General features: G+C 34.2%; 4 protein-coding genes across 4 annotated transcripts in view; 1 reads left to right on the forward strand and 3 right to left on the reverse strand.

Moving 5' to 3' along the window:
• Positions 1–4,675: 4,675 nt before the first annotated feature.
• On the reverse strand, positions 4,676–6,759 carry CBG21670 (the record flags this gene model as incomplete). The annotated part of the gene is made up of 6 exons (XM_002632871.2): positions 4,676–4,759; positions 5,567–5,786; positions 5,964–6,046; positions 6,090–6,229; positions 6,542–6,703; positions 6,753–6,759. The coding sequence occupies 6 exons, from the start codon at positions 6,757–6,759 to the stop codon at positions 4,676–4,678; spliced, it is 696 nt and encodes a 231-aa protein (XP_002632917.2).
• Positions 6,760–7,017: 258 nt separating this feature from the next.
• Cbr-wrt-3 lies at positions 7,018–10,401 on the reverse strand (the record flags this gene model as incomplete). The annotated part of the gene is made up of 4 exons (XM_002632872.1): positions 7,018–7,128; positions 9,503–9,615; positions 10,039–10,188; positions 10,240–10,401. Coding segments are annotated over 4 exons (536 nt in total), but the record flags the coding sequence as incomplete, so codon positions are not given.
• Positions 10,402–10,639: 238 nt separating this feature from the next.
• Positions 10,640–15,654, reverse strand: CBG25106 (the record flags this gene model as incomplete). The annotated part of the gene is made up of 13 exons (XM_045235252.1): positions 10,640–10,735; positions 10,872–11,107; positions 11,153–11,399; positions 11,445–11,543; positions 12,412–12,583; positions 12,632–12,895; positions 13,097–13,214; positions 13,620–13,685; positions 14,013–14,121; positions 14,168–14,317; positions 14,456–14,478; positions 14,525–14,727; positions 15,518–15,654. 13 exons carry the CDS (start codon positions 15,652–15,654, stop codon positions 10,640–10,642), a joined length of 1,920 nt encoding a protein of 639 aa, XP_045097392.1.
• A 2,886-nt stretch (positions 15,655–18,540) lies between these two features.
• The window catches only part of Cbr-sru-1, a gene marked incomplete at both ends in the record, with an annotated part of 8,402 nt that continues 7,459 nt past the window's right edge, over positions 18,541–19,483 (forward strand). Inside the window, 2 exons of the mRNA XM_002632875.2 lie at positions 18,541–18,684; positions 18,858–19,071. Coding sequence (XP_002632921.2) covers positions 18,541–18,684; positions 18,858–19,071 — 358 coding nt within the window. The remainder of the gene's footprint in view (positions 18,685–18,857; positions 19,072–19,483) is intronic.

A 19,483-nucleotide genomic window follows, 5' to 3' on the forward strand; every position in this document is an offset into this window, starting at 1 on the left:
TTGCGACTTCAAACAATCTTTACTCATAAAAACTGATATTCAGCAATTTCAATGTTTTGCATGTTTCAATTTGCTTACCTAAAAATTGAAATCAAACAAAAATGATATGAAGAACGTTGAATAGTTAGCTTCTGAAATTTATTACCTACCAAGAATGGAAAATCCTAAAAATTCAACAATCTTAATTTCTAGCCCCGAAAGAGTAGCAAAATCCAAAAGCAATCACTAAAAAGAGAGAAAAAAGTGGAAGATCTAATAATGAGTATTCAGAAGGGTTTCTTTTTTTTCGTGCCAAATCAGCCTAGTGACGAAGAATGATAAAAGTTTTGTATGGCTTCCTTCCTGGAGCTACGTGTATTTCAGTTCTTGATTGAGAAAAGTTTGAGACTACAAAAACTACAAAAAAGAGGATCGTAAATTATTCGGTTTCATCTAATCAAGAATATCCGGGAAGTTTTCGAGTTGAGTTAATACACGATTGGAGGTAACGTTAAAAAAACTACAAAATTCAGTCATAAGAGTTTTAGAGAATTCTTTGAATGTCTAGGTTCTAAATAAAGAAAAGTGCAAACCCAGAAGTTATAAATAACAAATCTTAATCCCTCCGTCATGTGCACCTTCATCAAAAAATAACTAATTAGACGAAGTATAAATGAAGACAGAGAGAAGGGGGATTTTTGTCCGAGAAGAGAAAGTTTTTGGATTCGTAAGCAAAGCCATACAAGAAGGATTGGCTGTTGCGACTCGGATTGACGTCACACGTGGATTATCAACGCTATATCAAAAGCATTCAAAGTAGTAGTCGTTGGGGAGATGGAGAAAGAGAGACAGGAAATGCAAAAAGGGACAAAGTTTTAAGGATACGTTTCTGGAAGAGAAGTCTAGAAAATGTTGTACCAGGACCAGTGGTGGTGAACAATTGATGTACCTAAATTATATTTCTGTTACAGGAACTTTAAATTATAGATCCAATCTTGACTGATTTCATTGCAATTTCCACGCAAATGAGAATCATCTTACAAAAAGCAGAAAAGCCCAAAAGACAAATTGTCAGTGTAAAAAAAACTGTTTCGAAAACCTTCTAAATGTTTCCAGAAAAGCAACCACTACTACTTTGAATCGTTCGTCTTTTGAAGCGATTGATTTCCTATTTTTTTTATTTTTGTAATTCCTATTATCACATTTTTTTACTTTATAGAGACTGTAACACTTTTTGGCCGATGTCACCCTTTGACTCTTTCGAAGTCATCATTCAAATACTCGGCGAAAATTTGACTTCCACCTCCCTTGGGCACAAATCAGGTCTTGCTGATTATCACGTACTTCAGTGTATGTATAAAACTCGAAAATTTGGAACCAGACTGAGCTTTCGATCTTTTTCGAAAAATAATTTATAGCCTAAAACGTTTTTTTAGCTTGCAAGTTTTCTTCAAAAAGATTTGAAAACATCTTCGAACCATGACAGTCGAATCAAAATTTTCACTGGAACGAGTTCAATTATGCATAGCTGAAATCGAAAAATTATTTTCTCCAGTGATTTTTCAAGACAACGACTTTTCAAGTTTCAGTGACTTCACATAACTAATGTCCACCCGAAATACAGAGTTGATCGATTTTCTTTTTAAAAGTACTGCTCTCTACTTAATGTTAGTAACTTCAATGGTTAATAGGAAACTGAAAAACTTTAATTGTCTCATTTTTTTCATAAAGAGTAGACTCTGATAATTGGAGTAATTTAAAATAAGAAATATGAAAAGCTTTGACTGTTATAGACGTATTAAAAACTGCAAAACGGAACATCTGTAGCGTTAGTTTTTCAGACATGAAACATATTTGAAACAGGAAAACTTCAAAGACTTTGAAAATCAAGTATAATATTAGAAATTGAAAATGTTCCTAAAAAGATTTCATCTAGTCAAAAAGTTAAGATTACAGAGTTCAATTTCAAATTTGCACTGAAGCGGAGAGCCAGCTAGTACACCGAAATAATTTTTTAAAAACTTAAACATCCATGAATATCCTACCGTTTCATTTTGTGCACTAATATAAACTCGAGACAATTCAGTACTGTGTAACGAATGTTCAAACCCAAAAAAGTCTACAAATGTCAAAAAGTCGTTCCAAAAAGTCACCAAGTAGGTTTTTGCAGAACATCCGAGTACTACGAAAAACACTAAAGTTGTTCCCTTTCATGGATAGACACAGGAAGTGAATCGAGTCGTAAATAAGGCTGGAGAGGAGGTCCGGATTAGAGGAAAAGGCTTGCCTGGACGAAGAAGAAAAGGAAGAAGAAGAAGAAGGAAAAGTAGAAATATCTATATATGAAAAAACGGCAAAAAGGAGCAGAAGAAGAAGAAGGGATTATAATTAGCAATAGATTTTCTCGAATTCCTAGTGATAACGAAGAAGCAGAAGAAAGAAAAATAAAAAGTGGAAGAGAGGGTGTGAGCATTGAAGCGAGAATAGATTTGGTGCTCAATCAGGTAGCACATAAGATGTTTCTTCCGAATAATTGTAAGTTCATTTAGAAAGGAATTAGGGAAGGGGAAATGAGGAAAGAATGTGCAGGAATAGATGTGTAACTAGATCAAGGACTAACGCTGATATTAACATAAAGAGATGGGAGAAAACCAGATGAGCAATCGAGGGAGTTCCGGGTGGGCTTGGTTTTCAGGAAAGTTTGAATTTTTAAAAAATTCCTAGTTAAAGGAGATTGAGCATAAAAAATACAGCAAATAAATTTTTAGAAATTTTTTGTAAAATTCCACAATTACCAATTTTGAAAAATTCAAATTTGCAAACTTTTTGAATTTTTTCACACAGGGGGGTATCTCCTAGCAAATAAAAAAGATAAAAATCAGTATATTTGAAATGTCAGTGTAACAGAAAAATAGTTATATCTACAATTGTATTTCAGGTTTTGAATAGTTTTAAGTTTTGTTCTTGCAATTGTCCGCTTAAATTCTAGTTTTTTCTGAAGTAAATTTGATGATCAATTCTAATTTTTTTCAGTTTCAAGGAATTATTATATTAACTGAAATGGAAGTCAGTTTTCATTTTGCCTTTCACACTCAAAACCAACTATTTATACCACTACGACTAAATGGTTTTTCTCCATTTCCCGGCAGAGGAATCGACGCAATTCCGGTGTAGTAAAATTCGTGAAAAAATATATAGCGAGAAGTTCAATTTTTTTAGCTTTCCGTCAAAGGAATCGGAGATGGGAAAAGTACATTCGGATCATGATCAAAAAGCTCATTTATTTTTAATTTGATTTTCACACTAATTTTCAAGGAAAATTAATTCATTGGTGTATTTAGTGCATTCATCGGTGTATTTAGTGAAGTTATAAATTTCGATATAATGACGAAAAAATTAGAAAGAGAACGTTTAGAAAATATACATATAAAATGCATCGAAAAACTAAGCTTTGTTGGAACTTCAAATCGAAAAAATACTGAAAACCGAAATAATGAAAGTTGGGACTAAAATTACTTCCATTTCATACAACATTTCCTTTCAAAAAATCATCGTTTTTCGTTGTTTTTCTTTCGGGATTTTTCCCGAATTAAAAACTTATCATGAAAGGACATGCTTTCAACACAAAATAAGTAGTTCAACATTCAGATATAGTAGCGGCAACCATAGTAAAAGAACATGATCAAGCCACCATTAAACTAGAATCTTGAAACAGAGGAAACATTTCAAACGAATCTCAAAAATTCAAAAAATGAACATATATCCCAAAAAGTTGTACATATAAACGGATTATTCTTCTTCCCGAAAAAACCAACGAAAACAAAAGAAGCCTCTCAATAGTGAATCTCTTTAGTAAATGGATGAGTAATAGAGAAAAAATGAATCAAGAATCAGGCAAACTGCCTGTGTATTAGTCGGGGAAAAATATAGAAATGTCTGGTAAAAGGTTTTTGAAAACAGAAATATCTTTCTTATTTATAAAACGATACACGCGTCTGTCTGTCCCGGTTTCACTCAGTCGACTTTTGAAAAAACTTGAAAAATAAATATAGATTTACGTGACCCTTCAAAAAATTAAAGAACTGAGACACCAACAAGTAAAAAAAACTAGGTTAAATCGCGCCGTAGGCGCACCAGCTTCCTGGTTTGAATAAATAATCGTCAACAGTGGATCGAATATCATTCACTCATCACACAATATTCTTCAATGAAACGGAAAATTATGATTTATCGATTTAAAACGGTCCATAAAAATTTCAGACTTGTTTTTAGAGTTTCAAGTATATCTTAATAAATCGAAGAAAAATCTATTGTATTACCTGAATTTCAATCTTGATTCCCAAGAACTTTTTTCTCCGAAGTCCCATATGTTCCAAAGCATTAATAAGAAAAAAAACCAAGTTCTCGTGTCTCATCTTTTCGGAACTCTTTGCTTTTTTCCCAAACAGACACCAAACACAAAAAAATCAAAAAATGACACTTTTGTTCTTTCGAATGGGCCCTAAGAAAAAAGATAAGAGAGAACAATGAGGTGACGAGATGAGCTGTGAACAACAAATGATGGATTATTGTTTTTTTGTCGAAAAAAAAGACAAAAAAGAAAATGAAAACAAGAGTAATAATAGAGAAGAGTGGGTAGTAGCATTTTCAGATTCATTTCCTTTGTAAAATTTAGGTTACAAGAAAAGACAAAGTTCTAGATGGTGGGTGGAAGAAGGATTGTAGTGGCGGACTTCTGATGGGATGGAGCTGCTCTTCCAGGAAATTCTGGGCGGAGAATCTGCAAAAAATATTTCAATCTGACTTAAAGTTAGAACTTGTCTATTTCTAACAGTTATTTTAACATCCAAAATTTTACAAAAACAGCGAAACAGTAAACAATTACATTTATTCTAGAGTCACTTTGGGACCGATTACCTCCGTTTCTAAAAGAGATCAAAAACTTGTAAATCAATACAATTTTGCTGACATTATGAAAAATTCAGCACCGATCTTTACAATATACAAAAACTTATTTTTCAGTTAATTTTTGTCCATTTTCAGAAGTCTCGACTAAAATAGAAAAGTTGAAAATTTTGTATTCATAGAATGTTTTGAAAATTCCTCGTTTTTCAGCAATTTGCCGTTTTCTGAAATACATTTGATTTTTTTCACGTTTTCAGTACAAAAACAGGCCTAAAGTAGGTGTTTTTCAGAAATCGGCAAATAGCTGAAAAAATTAATCTGCGAACATGAGTATTCTAAATTCAAAATTTTACAAGGATAAGGAAACAGTAAACTGATGTATTTCCTCCAATAGCCATTCCTAGCCAATAGCCAAAGACACTCCTGAATTGTCAATTTGGGATCAATTATCTTAATTTCTAAAGGAGATATCAAAATTTTGCCGACTAATAAAATTTTGCTGACGTCAAGACAAACATTTCATTAGTTGACAAACTTGTATTATCTCTTATACGAACCGAGATAAATTGGCTCAAAGTTGAGAGTTAAGGATATGACTCAATTGATGTCAAATTGCAGGTATATCGGTGGAGTTGTATTGAAGGAAACACGTTTTCTTACTTTCTGAAATTGAACTACTTACCTTAAACGAGCAAACCATATTTGGGTTGACTTGCATAACCGCAGTGGCATTATCAAACTGTCCACAGTAGTGGGGAGCTGAGAATAGGGTCACAAGTTTTCGATTGGCGAAAAACTCATATCCATCCTGGACCACTTGATGGGCACGAACAATCAGGTCGAGGCCAAACTTATCGCAAGTTTGAGCAACAACGTCTGGTCCAAAAGTGCAACTGCATCCCCTGGAAAAAAGAAACAGTTAAAATTAAAATTTTATGTTTCAACATAATGTTAAGTTTAGATCTTTACGAGTGCTAAATAATTCCTCTTGTATTGGACTTAAAACGATAGTTAATATAATACTTATGATGCAAAAACGCTCCAATGAATATTATCTGACATATAAACTCAAGAAATACCTGATATTTGCTTTAAATCCCTTCGTATTCACATCCGGATCCGACCACAAAATATCAATGGCAAGTGATGGATTTGGTGGATCCTAAACTCTTAAATCAATTTGCTTCAAATTCCAAAAATCTTACATGCAATGGACGAGCAAAAGTGTTGAGAATATCCAATTTCGGTGCGTTCATCAAATCAGCCGACAACCCTCCGTGCATACAAAGAATCCGTTTTCCAACTAGAGCAGTCAACGGCATCATTTCAAACATTTTAGTGAAGTCTTCATAGAGTCTCGGAGTACCGAATCGTTTGTTCAGATCATCGTAGAATCCATAGATACGATTGATGAGTTTTGTTTCATGGTTTCCACGAAGCAAAATGAAATTCTCCGCGTATTTCATCTTGATGCACATCAACAGAAGAATCGTCTCAATACTGAATTGTCCTCGATCGATATAGTCTCCAAGGAACAAATAATTGACATCTGGAGGGAATCCGACGTTGTTGAAAATGCGCATCACGTCTCCAAACTGTCCGTGAATGTCGCCGACGATGGTGACCGGTGGAGCGCATTCGATCATCATTGGTTGACGTTGGAAGGATTGGAGACATTCACCAACGAGGTCCGAGATTTCAGATTCTTCAATTGTCGAAGTGAATCCTGTTCCCAATTTTCCAATATTCATCAATCTCTCCAAATACTTATCGATATTGACTCGAGTTGGCGTGAACGCCACCGAAACTTGCTCTCTACCTGAAATTTAGAATCCACGTGGAGAATCTTCCAGAAGAAGAAAACTCACTCATCATTGACGACACAGTTTACAATAAACGTTTGACTCGTCTACCAAATTCTTCAAAATGATAGTCTTCTTTGGAAAAGAATAATTTCCTTTTTCCATTATTTTTTTAATTGAAAAATTTAGGTGTTGGTTTTGTGGCGATGCGTGTTCATAAAAACTAATTTATTCAAAGACAGGCACAACTTTTCAAAATAAACACCGGTCTTGACCCAAAACCCGTTAAGAATCCCGTTTAATTAGACTGATAACCCAATTAACAAATTAAGCCTTCTTGTATTGGAAGTAGGGCCATTGACTTTTTTGAAACCACGCTGGTTTGACATCGGGAATTGATTCACAGTCGAATGAAAGAACTGTTAGGTTGTAGTAGGCGTGTCTGGAAATTTAGGCAAAAATTAGGAATTTGCAGTTGATGTTTATAAATGTTAAATGAATATTTACTTTTTGAGAATCAGCGCTTTGTAAAGTATGACAAATGATGATTGTTTCTAGAATCGAAAATTGTGTGCGTGCATTTTTTTTAGGAAACAGAATATCGGTTTTGCTGTTTCAATTTTTTGATATATTTTCCATGGTTAATGTGTGAACATTGGGAAAAGGCCGGAAGTTTTTCGAAATTAGAAGTTAGATGTTTCTTTTTTCGAATAACGTAAAATTTCTGGACAACCCTGGCCTGTGTATTAGAATTCAAAACAATGTTTCTTTCAAAAAGTCTGAGACTACATTTCAGCCTAACGACCGCTGACATTCCCCAAATTCCGGAAGATAATTTTAAAAACAATAAAAAATCTTTTAAAAAACTGCAGAACTTCTTATGAACTCTTTGGAACTGCAAAAATTATTGCTCCTATATTTATCGTAAATTCTGTATATACTGTGAAATCCTTTAGTAGAATGACTGCTAAAACTTTCAACGTTGACCCATTTTATCTCGGTTTCTGCGAAGGATATCAAAGCAATAAACTGACAAACCATTTTTGATATTATGATAAAAATTTTGTCAGTTTACCACTTTTTCATATCTTTTTCAAGGAAGGAGATAGATTAACTCAAAGTTGATGGGTTGGTTGGCATTTTGATAGAGCGCTTACGGTATATTATATTTTGTAACGATTTCTATAAATGTTTCGATTTGTGTCGAAAATCTAATCCTGTTGTGAAAACTACGCTTCCACAAGTCGGGTAGTACTCTTCTTGCAAAGCAGTACACAACAGACTCAGCAGCACGTCTAAGACTGCAGGACAGAAGATGACAACTACACGATTCTCTGCTAGCAAATACAGAAGTCAGCAGAACTAAGCAGGTCTTCTCGCAAATCTCCAGTTTACCCTTCCCAGTTTTCCATTATCTTGTTTTATATTTTAATTACAGATTCTCCCGTCGAGCTCAACTTCTTGTTTTCGTATTTCGCGCCGACACGCCTTTTCTCTTCCCGTCCTCCATCGCCGCCACACTCTCTCGTCGGTCGGAAAGGAGCGCACTTGTTGCATAATTTTAGGCCCTTCTAATTCGAATCTCTTGTGGGCAAGCACACTCATAACATCATTTTCTTTTACAAAAATTGGTACGAGTCCTGTCCCGGAACAGACGTGTACTGGCAGATTTTGTTTCTTCGCAGACTATTGCAAATTCTTTTAACGCAGATGGGACCGATCCACCGTGGAAAAGCCCCCAACGAGTCCTTCGTCATAGCAGAGGACTCGTACTACGCAGATCTGATATTTTTACTCTCTTCTTCTTGTGATTTTCCGAAAGCAAAACTACCCTACTGTTCTCATTATATAATCCCCTTTCCAATGTAAGATGTGTCCCATAATTCAAGCAGTCATTTCTGGAGTTTTAACGCGGCAGACACACCCTGTACGCTTTCTCCGAAATTCAATAAAACATATTTAGATTCCATAGCTGTCTTCTTAGTCTATTTCAGGTCCTTTTCTATACACAATTCACTTATGGTAGTTATCTTATTTCATTTCCCCCATGCTACACATCTCTTAGCCTAATTACAACTTCTTTCCGTGAACTGGTAGTTCGCATCGAACTTCCAGGTCATCACAAATCCTCATCAAAATAAAAAATCTTCGAATTGCTCTTCTGAAACCTTGTAATTGAAACCGAGTTTTCAATAAAAAATTTCATACATAGCCGAGCTATAGAAAAGTCACTAAAGTTATACTGTTTCAAAGATTCGATATTCGAAATTTCAATTTTATTTTTTCAATTGGAAGTAATTGTTCTCTTCTCAACCCAAATTTTCTTCTGGCGATATTCCCCCGCTATCAATTGAAAGACCTCATCAATCATATCAATGACAAGAAGTTTTTCCCTATATTCTCTATCTCGTTTATATCTTCAACAGATCACATATTTCTCTACTGCACCGTAGATTCTTTCCAGATTTTCGATACAATTTACCAAGACAAGTGATCTTAAAAATAGCAAACTTTGTTATCAACTATCAGAAACGGGACATTTTTTTCCTATATTCACCAGAAATTATCTAAAACAACGTCGCAATTTGAGCTCGATTATCTCAATTTATAAAAGAGATATCAAAAATCTGTCAACTAATAAAATGTTGCTGATATTATGTCAAATATTTTATCAGTTGACAGATTCTTGATATCTTTTATAGGAGTTAAGATATTTGACCTAAAAATGTAAATGTTGGGTGGCGATCTATTGGTTTTTAAGGTACAATATTATCATTTTTGACGAATTTTTAAGATTTTCGTTAAAAAAAACTAACCCATCTGAATCCCTATGCATTCGAATATCTTTGATCACATCGAACTTTATCACATCTCCATCTGCATTCTCCTTTTCTTCGCCTTCAAAAAATTCGCCTCTTCGAATTCGGACCTGGAAATATTTAACCGTTATCGTAAAGACCGAAATTGATTGTCGAAAAAAGTTCTGGGTATTTGTATAAACTGATTGAAACAGATACATTTCTTCACGAATTTTTATCCATCGTAAAACTTCCAATACATCCCAACATTGACAGAATTTATCTCGGTTCCTATGCCAGATACCAAAAACTTGTAAACAAGTAAAATGTTTGTGATATTATGATAAACATTTTGTCAGTTGACCTTTTCTTTGATTTTCTGATATCAGTGACTAGAAACGAAAAAAAACTGGGCCAAAGTTGCCTCTTCTATGATTGGTTTTATGGATATTTTAAAAAGAATTTCATTTCATAATGAAGATCTGAGAACCAAAAAACGTTTATAATTTATAATTAATTCAGCGAGAATGAAAGATGAAAAATTTCAAACTCACATCTGTATACCGTATTTTTGCATATTTCTCCAACCCCTCATATTCACAACACATCACCGATAGATCTCCTTCGATGTTCTTATCAAAACCTCCAACCCAATCGTTCGACTTCTTGCACCCTTGAGGACTTTCAGCACGTTCTGGGCAGTCCTAAAAGTTTTGAAAATTATGTTTATCCCAAGTTTTCAGAACTTTACTAACCGAGTAGTTTTTATCAAAACAGTTGGGTTTGGAGCACAATAGCCTTATAACTCCACTATGATGAACTTCCATCCCATAAGCAATTTGATCGGATCCACAGTAATCCGAACGGCAAATGATAGCGAACGCCACAAGGATAATTGTAACTGCTTGCCACCACATTATATAGTTGTAAAATGGGAAAAACCGAATGACTCGGAAAATCGGCGAAGGGGCCACCTGTCGCTTCAACAAATAGAAGAAGAGAAGACACAAAATGAAAATGACCGCGAAAAAATCAGAAGAAAAAAAAAGAAGAAGAGAAAATACGTAGACCCTCTTCTTCTCTCGATTGCGACATAACCGGTTTCAGTCAAATGATGATCGGTCTTCTGTTTTTTCTTCCCATTCTTGACACCATTCAGAATCTCCGCCTCATTTTCTTTCTGCTGTTCAAAAGGTCAATGGCGGTCATCTCACTCTTGAATAGCTTCTTTTTCGCTTTCCGTTGGAATTTCTGGAAAAAAAAAGTCTCATAGAAGGTTGTATCCGCCACTGAACAGTCGGTACGTGAACAGTAGAATAATATAATCATCGACGGGGTTCGAACCCGCAAGGTCAGCACCCTAGTGTTTACCCTTGCGCGCTCTAACCACATACACCACGCGGGCATCATCTTTTGTATGCCTTCTTGTCATACACAAGCGTGCGGTGTTTCCCTCTTTTTCTCGACTCCTCACCCAAAACACTTCCTCCACTTCGCCCATTTTGTCGTGCAATTCTAGAGTGTCGATTGCTAATCGTTTCAAATTCGTCTCCATATCTTCATTCTCTACTAAACTCCGCTTATTGTCGTCTAATTCTCCTCGCTGTTTTTGCAAATAGAATGCTGAAAATGTGCTCTGTTGAGAATAAAGAGAAGGGGGTTTCTTACCAACATCACAAAGTCTTCGTTTCAATTTCGGATCATAAGAACTCAAAACTTTGAAAAAATCATCTCGACTCAACATATGAATTTGTGAGAAGGCACTCGACACAAAATTATGTTGATGTCTGTTATTATTCAAATGATTATTGAACCAAATCAAGTTGACATCTCCTAGAATTTCTCCCTCATAATGATCGACCTCTCCGTCATCCGCCATTTCAACCATTTGACCACAGACTATGATCAACATGGACTGCAAAAAAAATTTGGAGAAAAAAAAGAAAAAAAAGATTCTTACACTACAAAACTGTCCTTTTTCGATAACCACATCTCCTGGACAAAAGTAGTGGGGTTCAAGGAGTTCAGATATGTCGTTCAGGAAACTTCGTTCGGATACCTGAAAATAAATTCAATTGGGAGAAAATTATAATTTTCCTTAGCTAATACCTAAAAATTTCTAGAAAAGTTTATGAACCTTACAGTAAAACCTGTTATAGGAGGTACAAGGTTTACGGTAATTCATACTTATACTTTGGCTCGTCGCAAAAGAGATAACGAAACATTGTAAACTAACAAAACTCATCATAAAGTTTTTTTTAAATTTCATTAGTGGACAAATTTTTGCTATTTCTTCTAGGAACCGAGATAATTAAAGTCAAACTGTGTTTTTTGCGAAATTGCGGTTTTGTTGAAATGATGCAAAGTAAAAAAATAAAGTGAATTATTATAGGCAATTTGAAAGTTTCTATTGAAAAAATTAGTTACTTGAATCACTTTTTCCAGTTGTTGAGGTTAAAACTCCAAATGAAGCAATTCTACTGGAAAAGCTTTCGGAACGTTTGCATTCATTTCGCTTGCTTTTTATGGAAAACATCAATGCTCCTTGCTGTAGCTAATTTAGTCAAATTGGCATCTCAAATAGTTAGAAAAATTTACTGTAAGTGCTCCATGTAATAGAAGCTCACTCAAAAAATGAACTTTGAGCTCAATTATCTCGCTACCTTTGAAGATATCAAAAAATTTTCAACTGGAAAAATATGATAAGAAACATTACCGTTTCTTTATATAGCTAATTTATTCAAATTAACATCTTTTGTTATTTGAGAAGACTATTGATGTCAAAAATGTTTTTTTTTCTGTTTCAAAAAATTAAGAAATTTGGTCTTGAAACCTTAACAATATTTTTTCTTGGGCTGAAACATCATTGTAAAACTAGCACTTCAAAATTGAAGAAAAGGAGCTGTCCATATTTTTCAAAATCCTACCCGAAACAATGGCGACTTCACCAAAGATGATCCAATAATCGAGGTAGTAACATGTCCGTATAATTTCGTTGGCAACTCATCCCTCACTTCATGTTCTTTCATTATTGTCTCTTCTGCCATTTCGTATTCGCAATATTTCAAAACCTTGGTTTGCAAGCTCTCGTTTAGATTTCTGAAAGTCATATAAAAAGGTGGAATAACGGAACCTCGTTTGGCCTACCTATAAGTCATATACTGTTTTAAACCGTCCATCAACGTCTGCCAATACGTTTTCACAGCGTTCGCATTTGCCACCAAGTCTCCGATACTTCCCATGATAACGGCAAAAAGAAGGAGACCAGCTAACGTGTTTATAATTTCGAATGCATTTTGAATTGATGTATTTGGAGCCGGTTGCTCACCCAAAGTGGTCATTGTCATTGCTGACCAGTACATCGAAAGAGTGTATTCTTTTGTGAATGTAGAGAAGTTGAACACTTGGGTTCTGGAAATTAAACATTTTCACTGTTTCAAAAGTTCAGTAAGGATTTTGATGTTTTAGATTTTGGCTTTGTGTACGCTGTTGCTTTGAAAATTAAATTTGACTCCTTTATTTTCTCACTAGATTGAATTCGCCTATATAGTTTTCTTGTTGACACTCTTACCAAGTGGTCACACTTTTCTCTCATTCAATTAGTTTATTTACCTGTTGTTCATCCGCCAGAAGTGATACAGTTCCACGAGATGTTCTTCTCTTGCCTCATCGTAATAGAAATTTGGATTGTAACAATCTGTTCGACCATCACACCCAACGAAGTAGGCATCTGAAAAAAAATGAAAGAAAGATTTCCAAAATCTGATAAGAGAAAAAAAGGGAAATCAATCTAGACAGGTTGAATTGTGAAGATCATCGACCATGTAAAGGCGGGGGACATGAAAAATTAATTTTGTCAAAATGTCCGGTCATATACAATAGGGTCACTAAGGTGTACAAAAAAGTATTTCACAGTTGATTTTGACCATTTTCAGGTGTGTTGAGCGCGGCTATCAAGCTTCCGATCACATTGAAAATTTTGTATGGTGTGAAACAGACCTAGATTGAAAACTTTGCATTTATAGATTTTTTGAGAATTCCTAGTTTTCAGCTATTTGCCGTTTCATGAAAGACGTTCATTATTGTTCGTTTTTGTACTGAAAACGGGAAATCCTCTGAAAATCTTTTCTCTTACCTGTAATTTTTTCAGGGGTGTATGGCCATGGCAAGTATTCGTCATCGTCGAATGTAGCATTGACGCCTGAAATATTTTAATTTTTATGGAAAACTTTCAAACTTGTCTGCGTTCCCTAATTGTAAGAATGATGATAGCCTCTCTGCTTTATTCTATGCTGTGAGATAATTTCCACAAACAAATTCTAGATAATAGTCTTTAAAAACTGCAAAATTTCTTATGAACTTCAAGAAACTGCAAAAAATGTTTGTTCCAATATCAGTCTTATGATAAATAAATGAAGTTGCTATCTTTCTTTGTCAAAACGCGCCTGAGGCGTGTCAGCCAGGCTACCTTATCTTAAATGCTGTGATTGAATGTGACCCAATACTTGCACTTTGAGCTTTTACTCACCATCCCACGACGACGTATCACTATTCACCGAAATGATATAGAATACACACGCATTCACATGAAAAAGGAGAAAACAGGCAGTGATGATTTTCGATAGCGATATTGTGACCTGAATTGAATATTTAACTTTTTTTCGAAACGAAAATGAGAAAAACCTGTGTTAATTTTCCATAAGACTGGGCAATGAAATTCGCGATTCTGTAGATTTTCAGAAATCGATTTAGTCTGCAAAATGCGGCAGAAGTCTTCTGATTAGCAGATAGTCGAATGGAAAGATTGCAAGCAAATCGATTCCGAAATAGAAACTGAAAGTTAATACTTTTTCGGGAACTTCAAAAGTGGATTTAAGTTTACTATTCGCTATTCAATATATGCACTTAATAAAATATTTTATAAAATTACCTATGAAAATAATTTCTCCTCGTTTCCGAAAACTCTGTCACCAGTACTCCCTCATCGTAGAATGCTGAAATGAATTAATTGTTATTTTCTGGTGACATTTTTCAACTTACAAAGCATCGACCTAATAATGATATCCATAAAAAATATGACATCAAATGCAACATTAATTGGAAGAAACTTTTCCAGATATGCAGATCGAATGTTTTCGAAAGCCAGGACAGATAGGACTATGATATTGTAGAGAGATCCACAAACTACAATGAACGTCCATATCCAATAGATGTAGCCAGATTGGTCCACCGAGAAGTCATACCTGAAATTTGAATATTATAAACAGTAACTTATTGAATAACTTTTTAAAAAATGAGGCACGGCTCGCGGGCCTTGCCTTGGACATTTGAAAAATCCCGGTTCGGTTGCAAATAAGATTTATCATGATCAATTCTTCTTAAAAGTTATGTTTCAAATAAGTCATGAAAATTGAAAGTTTTGTCTTTTTCTTAATGATAAAGACGATGAATATTCTAATCTGAAAATCAAAATCTTCTAATAGTTTTCTCGTTTCTTGAAAAAATTACAAAAACACATTTAAAGTTTATACTTCAGACAACAGTACACTTCCGCATTATCAAAAATTCAGATTCCCCAAATCGGAAACCCATAGGAAACAGAAAATTTTCGAAAATGATCCAAAAAACTTTTAAAACATGGTTACCGTAAAACCTGTAATATAGTACAGCCCCTAACTTTCAACTTAGAGCTAGCCTAGGTTCATGTCAATTATTTTGAAAAGTGGTAAACTCTTTATCATAATATCAGAAATATTTTGTCAGTTGACACTTTTTTGATATTTTGCATACGAACCGAAAAAGATTAGCTCAAACTTGACAACATGGGTGCTTTCTATTACAGGTTTTCCGGTAAGAAAGACCGGTAAGAAAATCTCCTGACTTTTTCTGTGAATTGTTTGAAAATTGATTAAAAAAGCATTTCATGCACTGTTATAAATCTAACCAATTCTCGAATAATTTTAGTTCCTTTAAAGATTACATTTTTGAATGTGTAAAAATTTGTAAAAAATAAATACTGAAATTTCAACTCACTCAATTCTCGGATTCGCCGCTCTCCACTTCTCATATTGATTCTCATATTCGAAGTGTTGAGGTATCAAATCAGCATCATCCAATTTCTTCGACATCCGCCTTTTTCTCTCAACAAGATTGGCCTTATGTTCACTCATCATCCCCCAAATCCGTCGTTTTTAGAAAATAGAAGCCATTCAGAAACCCTAGTTTAGCAGAAATACTAGTCTGGGATGGTCACTTTTTGAAGTGAATTATATCGATTTTATGGAAAAAAGAATGGATTGGTGAGAAAAATAAGAGATTTATCGAGGTATTCAAGACGTTTGGAGCTCTAGAGAGAGAGAGAAAGAGAGACGCAGATAGTTCAAGAAACGGATGAATTGAGTAGATGAGCCGAAGGGATTTGATGGGTATTAGTATTAGAAAGGAGGATTTGAAAGAAGAGGAAGAGAAGATATGAATACGTGCAATTACCATGAATGGAACACATTGGAAGCATGGATTCCAGAATTATCAAATGAAATATATTTGAAAATTAAATGTTGTTTTTATCACTTACTTTTATCACTACAATTAAGTCAGCATTTCTAGGCTGTTGGCTTCATTTTTTGCTTAGTTTTTGAAAAGGAAATGTTGATGATTTCAAAAAAAAATTACATGTGCTCAGTTTTAAATACATATACTGGTTAAAAATCGGTGCTCTGGAATAGAAACACTGTAGTCAAAGGTTCCAGAACGGAAAGTACCGTATGCTGAAAATATTTAATATTTTTCCGATTCTGATTTTTTTATGATGAAAAAAATAGGAGAAAAGCTTCTTATTCTCACATTCTTAACCTCGAAGAGACGCCGCACAGTTCCTAATCTCTGACTGTGCAGCGGACTGGTAGAGGAGCGTTAGCGGACTGGTAGGAGGAGCGTTAGCCAAACAATAACGATAGTATGTCGAACCTATTAACGATTTCTTGAAACACAAAAAAAGTTCACTGAAAAAATTGACCTATAATATATATCAACATTTTCACGACATCTGATTTTTGAGTTGTTCAAACCCCCACCCATTTCATTTTTGACTCCCTGAAATCTAATATTATGTGATGTCAGCACCTGTTTCTTTTTCGAGTATGTGCATAAATGTGTCTAATATTTCTTTCAATCTTCAGAATCCAATCTAAAGCTTTGTTGATAGAAAAAAGAAATAACACCTTTAGTTGTTTGCCATTAGAGGCATAATTGGTAGTTGTCGTTGAAAAATCTCCTCCCACTTTTTTTCTTCATTTCTCATTTGTCTGATTTAATTTTCGAAAAAAAAGCTGACCAGTGTGTTTTCTGTTTTCCTCCCAGAAGAAAAATCACTGAAAATGAGCACAACAGTGATTCCTGGAGCTATCCACTACAACATTTCCTATATCAATTATCAATATGAATTCAATGGATTCCCAACTATTCTGGCTATTATCCCTTGGATTTATATGCTTCCAACTCTTTTTGTAATTCTGAAAATCTTCTCAGTCTACCTGCAAACTGATTGGGACAATTTGGAGCCTGGAAAAAATCAACATGTCTTCCTCTCCATTTCATTATCCCTTATCTTTAGTTATCTATTTTTTGTCTTTGACTATATCGAAGTCCGATTACCAGCTACTGGATATTTCACTTCGTATTGTGCTGGAATGGAGCCAAATCATTGGCTCAAAATGGTTATATTATTTGCATTTTATTCGAATTATTGTGCTATGGCTTTTCCGTTTCTGATGCCAGTCATTCGATTGGTGATTTTGATTTATCCCAAGGATTATAATAAGGTCAGCGCTAAATTTGGATGAGAGATTGAGAACAGTACAATGTTCCGAAAATTATGAATAGCAGAAAAAAACAGGACCGTAACGAAAAACATTACAACCAGTAAAAATTCATAATAGTCCTGAAATTTTTTCAATTAAAAAATTATAAAAGGCCGAGGTCACTAGCAATCCAATTTCAACTTCAAAAAGTACATCACTGTCTTGAAAAGTATGAATGTTGTGCAACAGAAAACGCATGATCAAGGGGGACCAATAAACAGGAAGCTAAATACTTATGAGATTTCTGAAACCAACAAACATTCAAAAATATATTTGAAGATCTGTGAACCTTTCGAACCCAGTAAATTGAGAAATTAATAGTAAAACTAGAAACTTCGAGCATTTGATGAAGAGAAGCGGTTATTTCACATATATTAAAGAGAATAAATTATATTCTTGTACAACATGAGAAGAATTGAGTTCCGAAAGTTATGAATGTCTTGTAACAGGAATACCTTTCCAAAATGTGAAACTGTCGAACAAAGATATTCTGTGAGACTTCGATTATAAATGGATAGTTAATGAATAGCCGTACTGAGCTTAATGAGAAAAACAACATTTTTTCTTGTAAAACATACAAATTGAAACCGAACTTTTTTTAAATAGTTGAATAGTTTTGTTTCAATATGCTGAAAACAAAATTTCAAATAGAAATTCTGTTCATTACCTTCAATAGAAGCACCCTCAAACCGTCTAATTTAACTCAATTTTTCCAATTTCAAGAAAGATATAAAAAATGTGTCAACTGAAAAACATTTCTGATATTATAATAAACAATTTATCAGTTGACAACTTTTTGACGAGAACCGAGGAAAGTTAGCAAAAATTTAAAAGATAGCGACCCTTCTATCGCAGGTTTTACGGTAATTGAAACCAATAAAAGATAATTTGTTTTTGAAAATTCTTAAAGTCAAGTTTAAACATTTTCATTTAAGAAAATCTTTCCTGTTTCAGTGTCTTATTTTCAAAAAACTAACCAAACTAGCGCCAATTAAAAAAAAAGGGGGGGGGGAAGCAACAGGTGTTTCGAAAATGTACATTTTTGTTGAAAAATAGAAAATCCTCCAAGAACCTTGATTCGAATTTCTGACTTCCCATCAAAAATTTTCTTACTGGCCACTCTGATAGCAACGCTATTACATTGCCAAAACCATTGGACTCTCTTATTTTCCAAATTTACAGTACAATAAAATAATCATGCGAATCTTTGTGTCCCTTATCTTTCTCTACCCCATCTCTTGCACATTTTTCCTTCTCCCAGCTATCGGAACCTGTAAACAATTGGAGTATCCATATCAATTTGGCTCCATTTGGATTTATTATTATGGAGCGGCATTTGGGGTAAGCCATAGTATCCAAGAGGGGAATCAAACATTAGAAACTTCAAAGAATTTCAAGACTTGAAAGTTCTTGGAAACAGAGAAAATCCTAGGGTTGAACTTTCTCGGAAATGAAAATTATACAAGCTCACTGATCAAATTGTGCCATATTACTTTTCAACTTCCTGATTTCAGCTTAGAAACTCGACATTCTACTTGGCAAATACTATCATTTGGCTGTCACTTGCTATCATAGCCAATGTGACACTTTTCTATAAGTTAGAAAAAGCAAAAGAGCGATTGATTACGGTACAAAGAAGTGGGATATCATTTAGAGCACAAGTTTCGATTTCAAAGACTACGGTGGCGATGATTATATTTTACATGACGAATGGAGTTTTTATTGTGGGTAATTAAAGTAAAATAAGGGTTTTGACACAAAAGTCTTTAAGTGAATGAAATAACAAAAAAATTTAAAATTCGTCAATTATTTGAATTTTTGGATAAAACTTAGTTCAATATAAGACTTAAAGGTGGTCTACGGTGAAATTTTTATTGCTTCAAAATGTGCAGAAATGCATGTAGATTGACATAAAAATAAAGAAAAAATTCAAAAAAAACTCCTTCATCGAGAAAAACGCATCGAAAAAAACGCTGAAAGCCCTTAAGGACAAGCTTTTTTTTCTAGGCCGCCCGGTGAGTAAAAGCGCACAAATTTAAACTTTTAAAATTTTTTCGCTCGTTCTCTCTTTTTTTCGGTTTTTTCAAGGTTTTTCAAGGTTTTTGTCAATTTTTCTTCCAAATACATCGGAAAACTTGAA

The sequence above is a fragment of the Caenorhabditis briggsae genome, assembly GCF_000004555.2.
Source record: "Caenorhabditis briggsae complete genome, chrIV, whole genome shotgun sequence".
In the NCBI taxonomy this organism is placed as follows: domain Eukaryota; kingdom Metazoa; phylum Nematoda; class Chromadorea; order Rhabditida; family Rhabditidae; genus Caenorhabditis; species Caenorhabditis briggsae.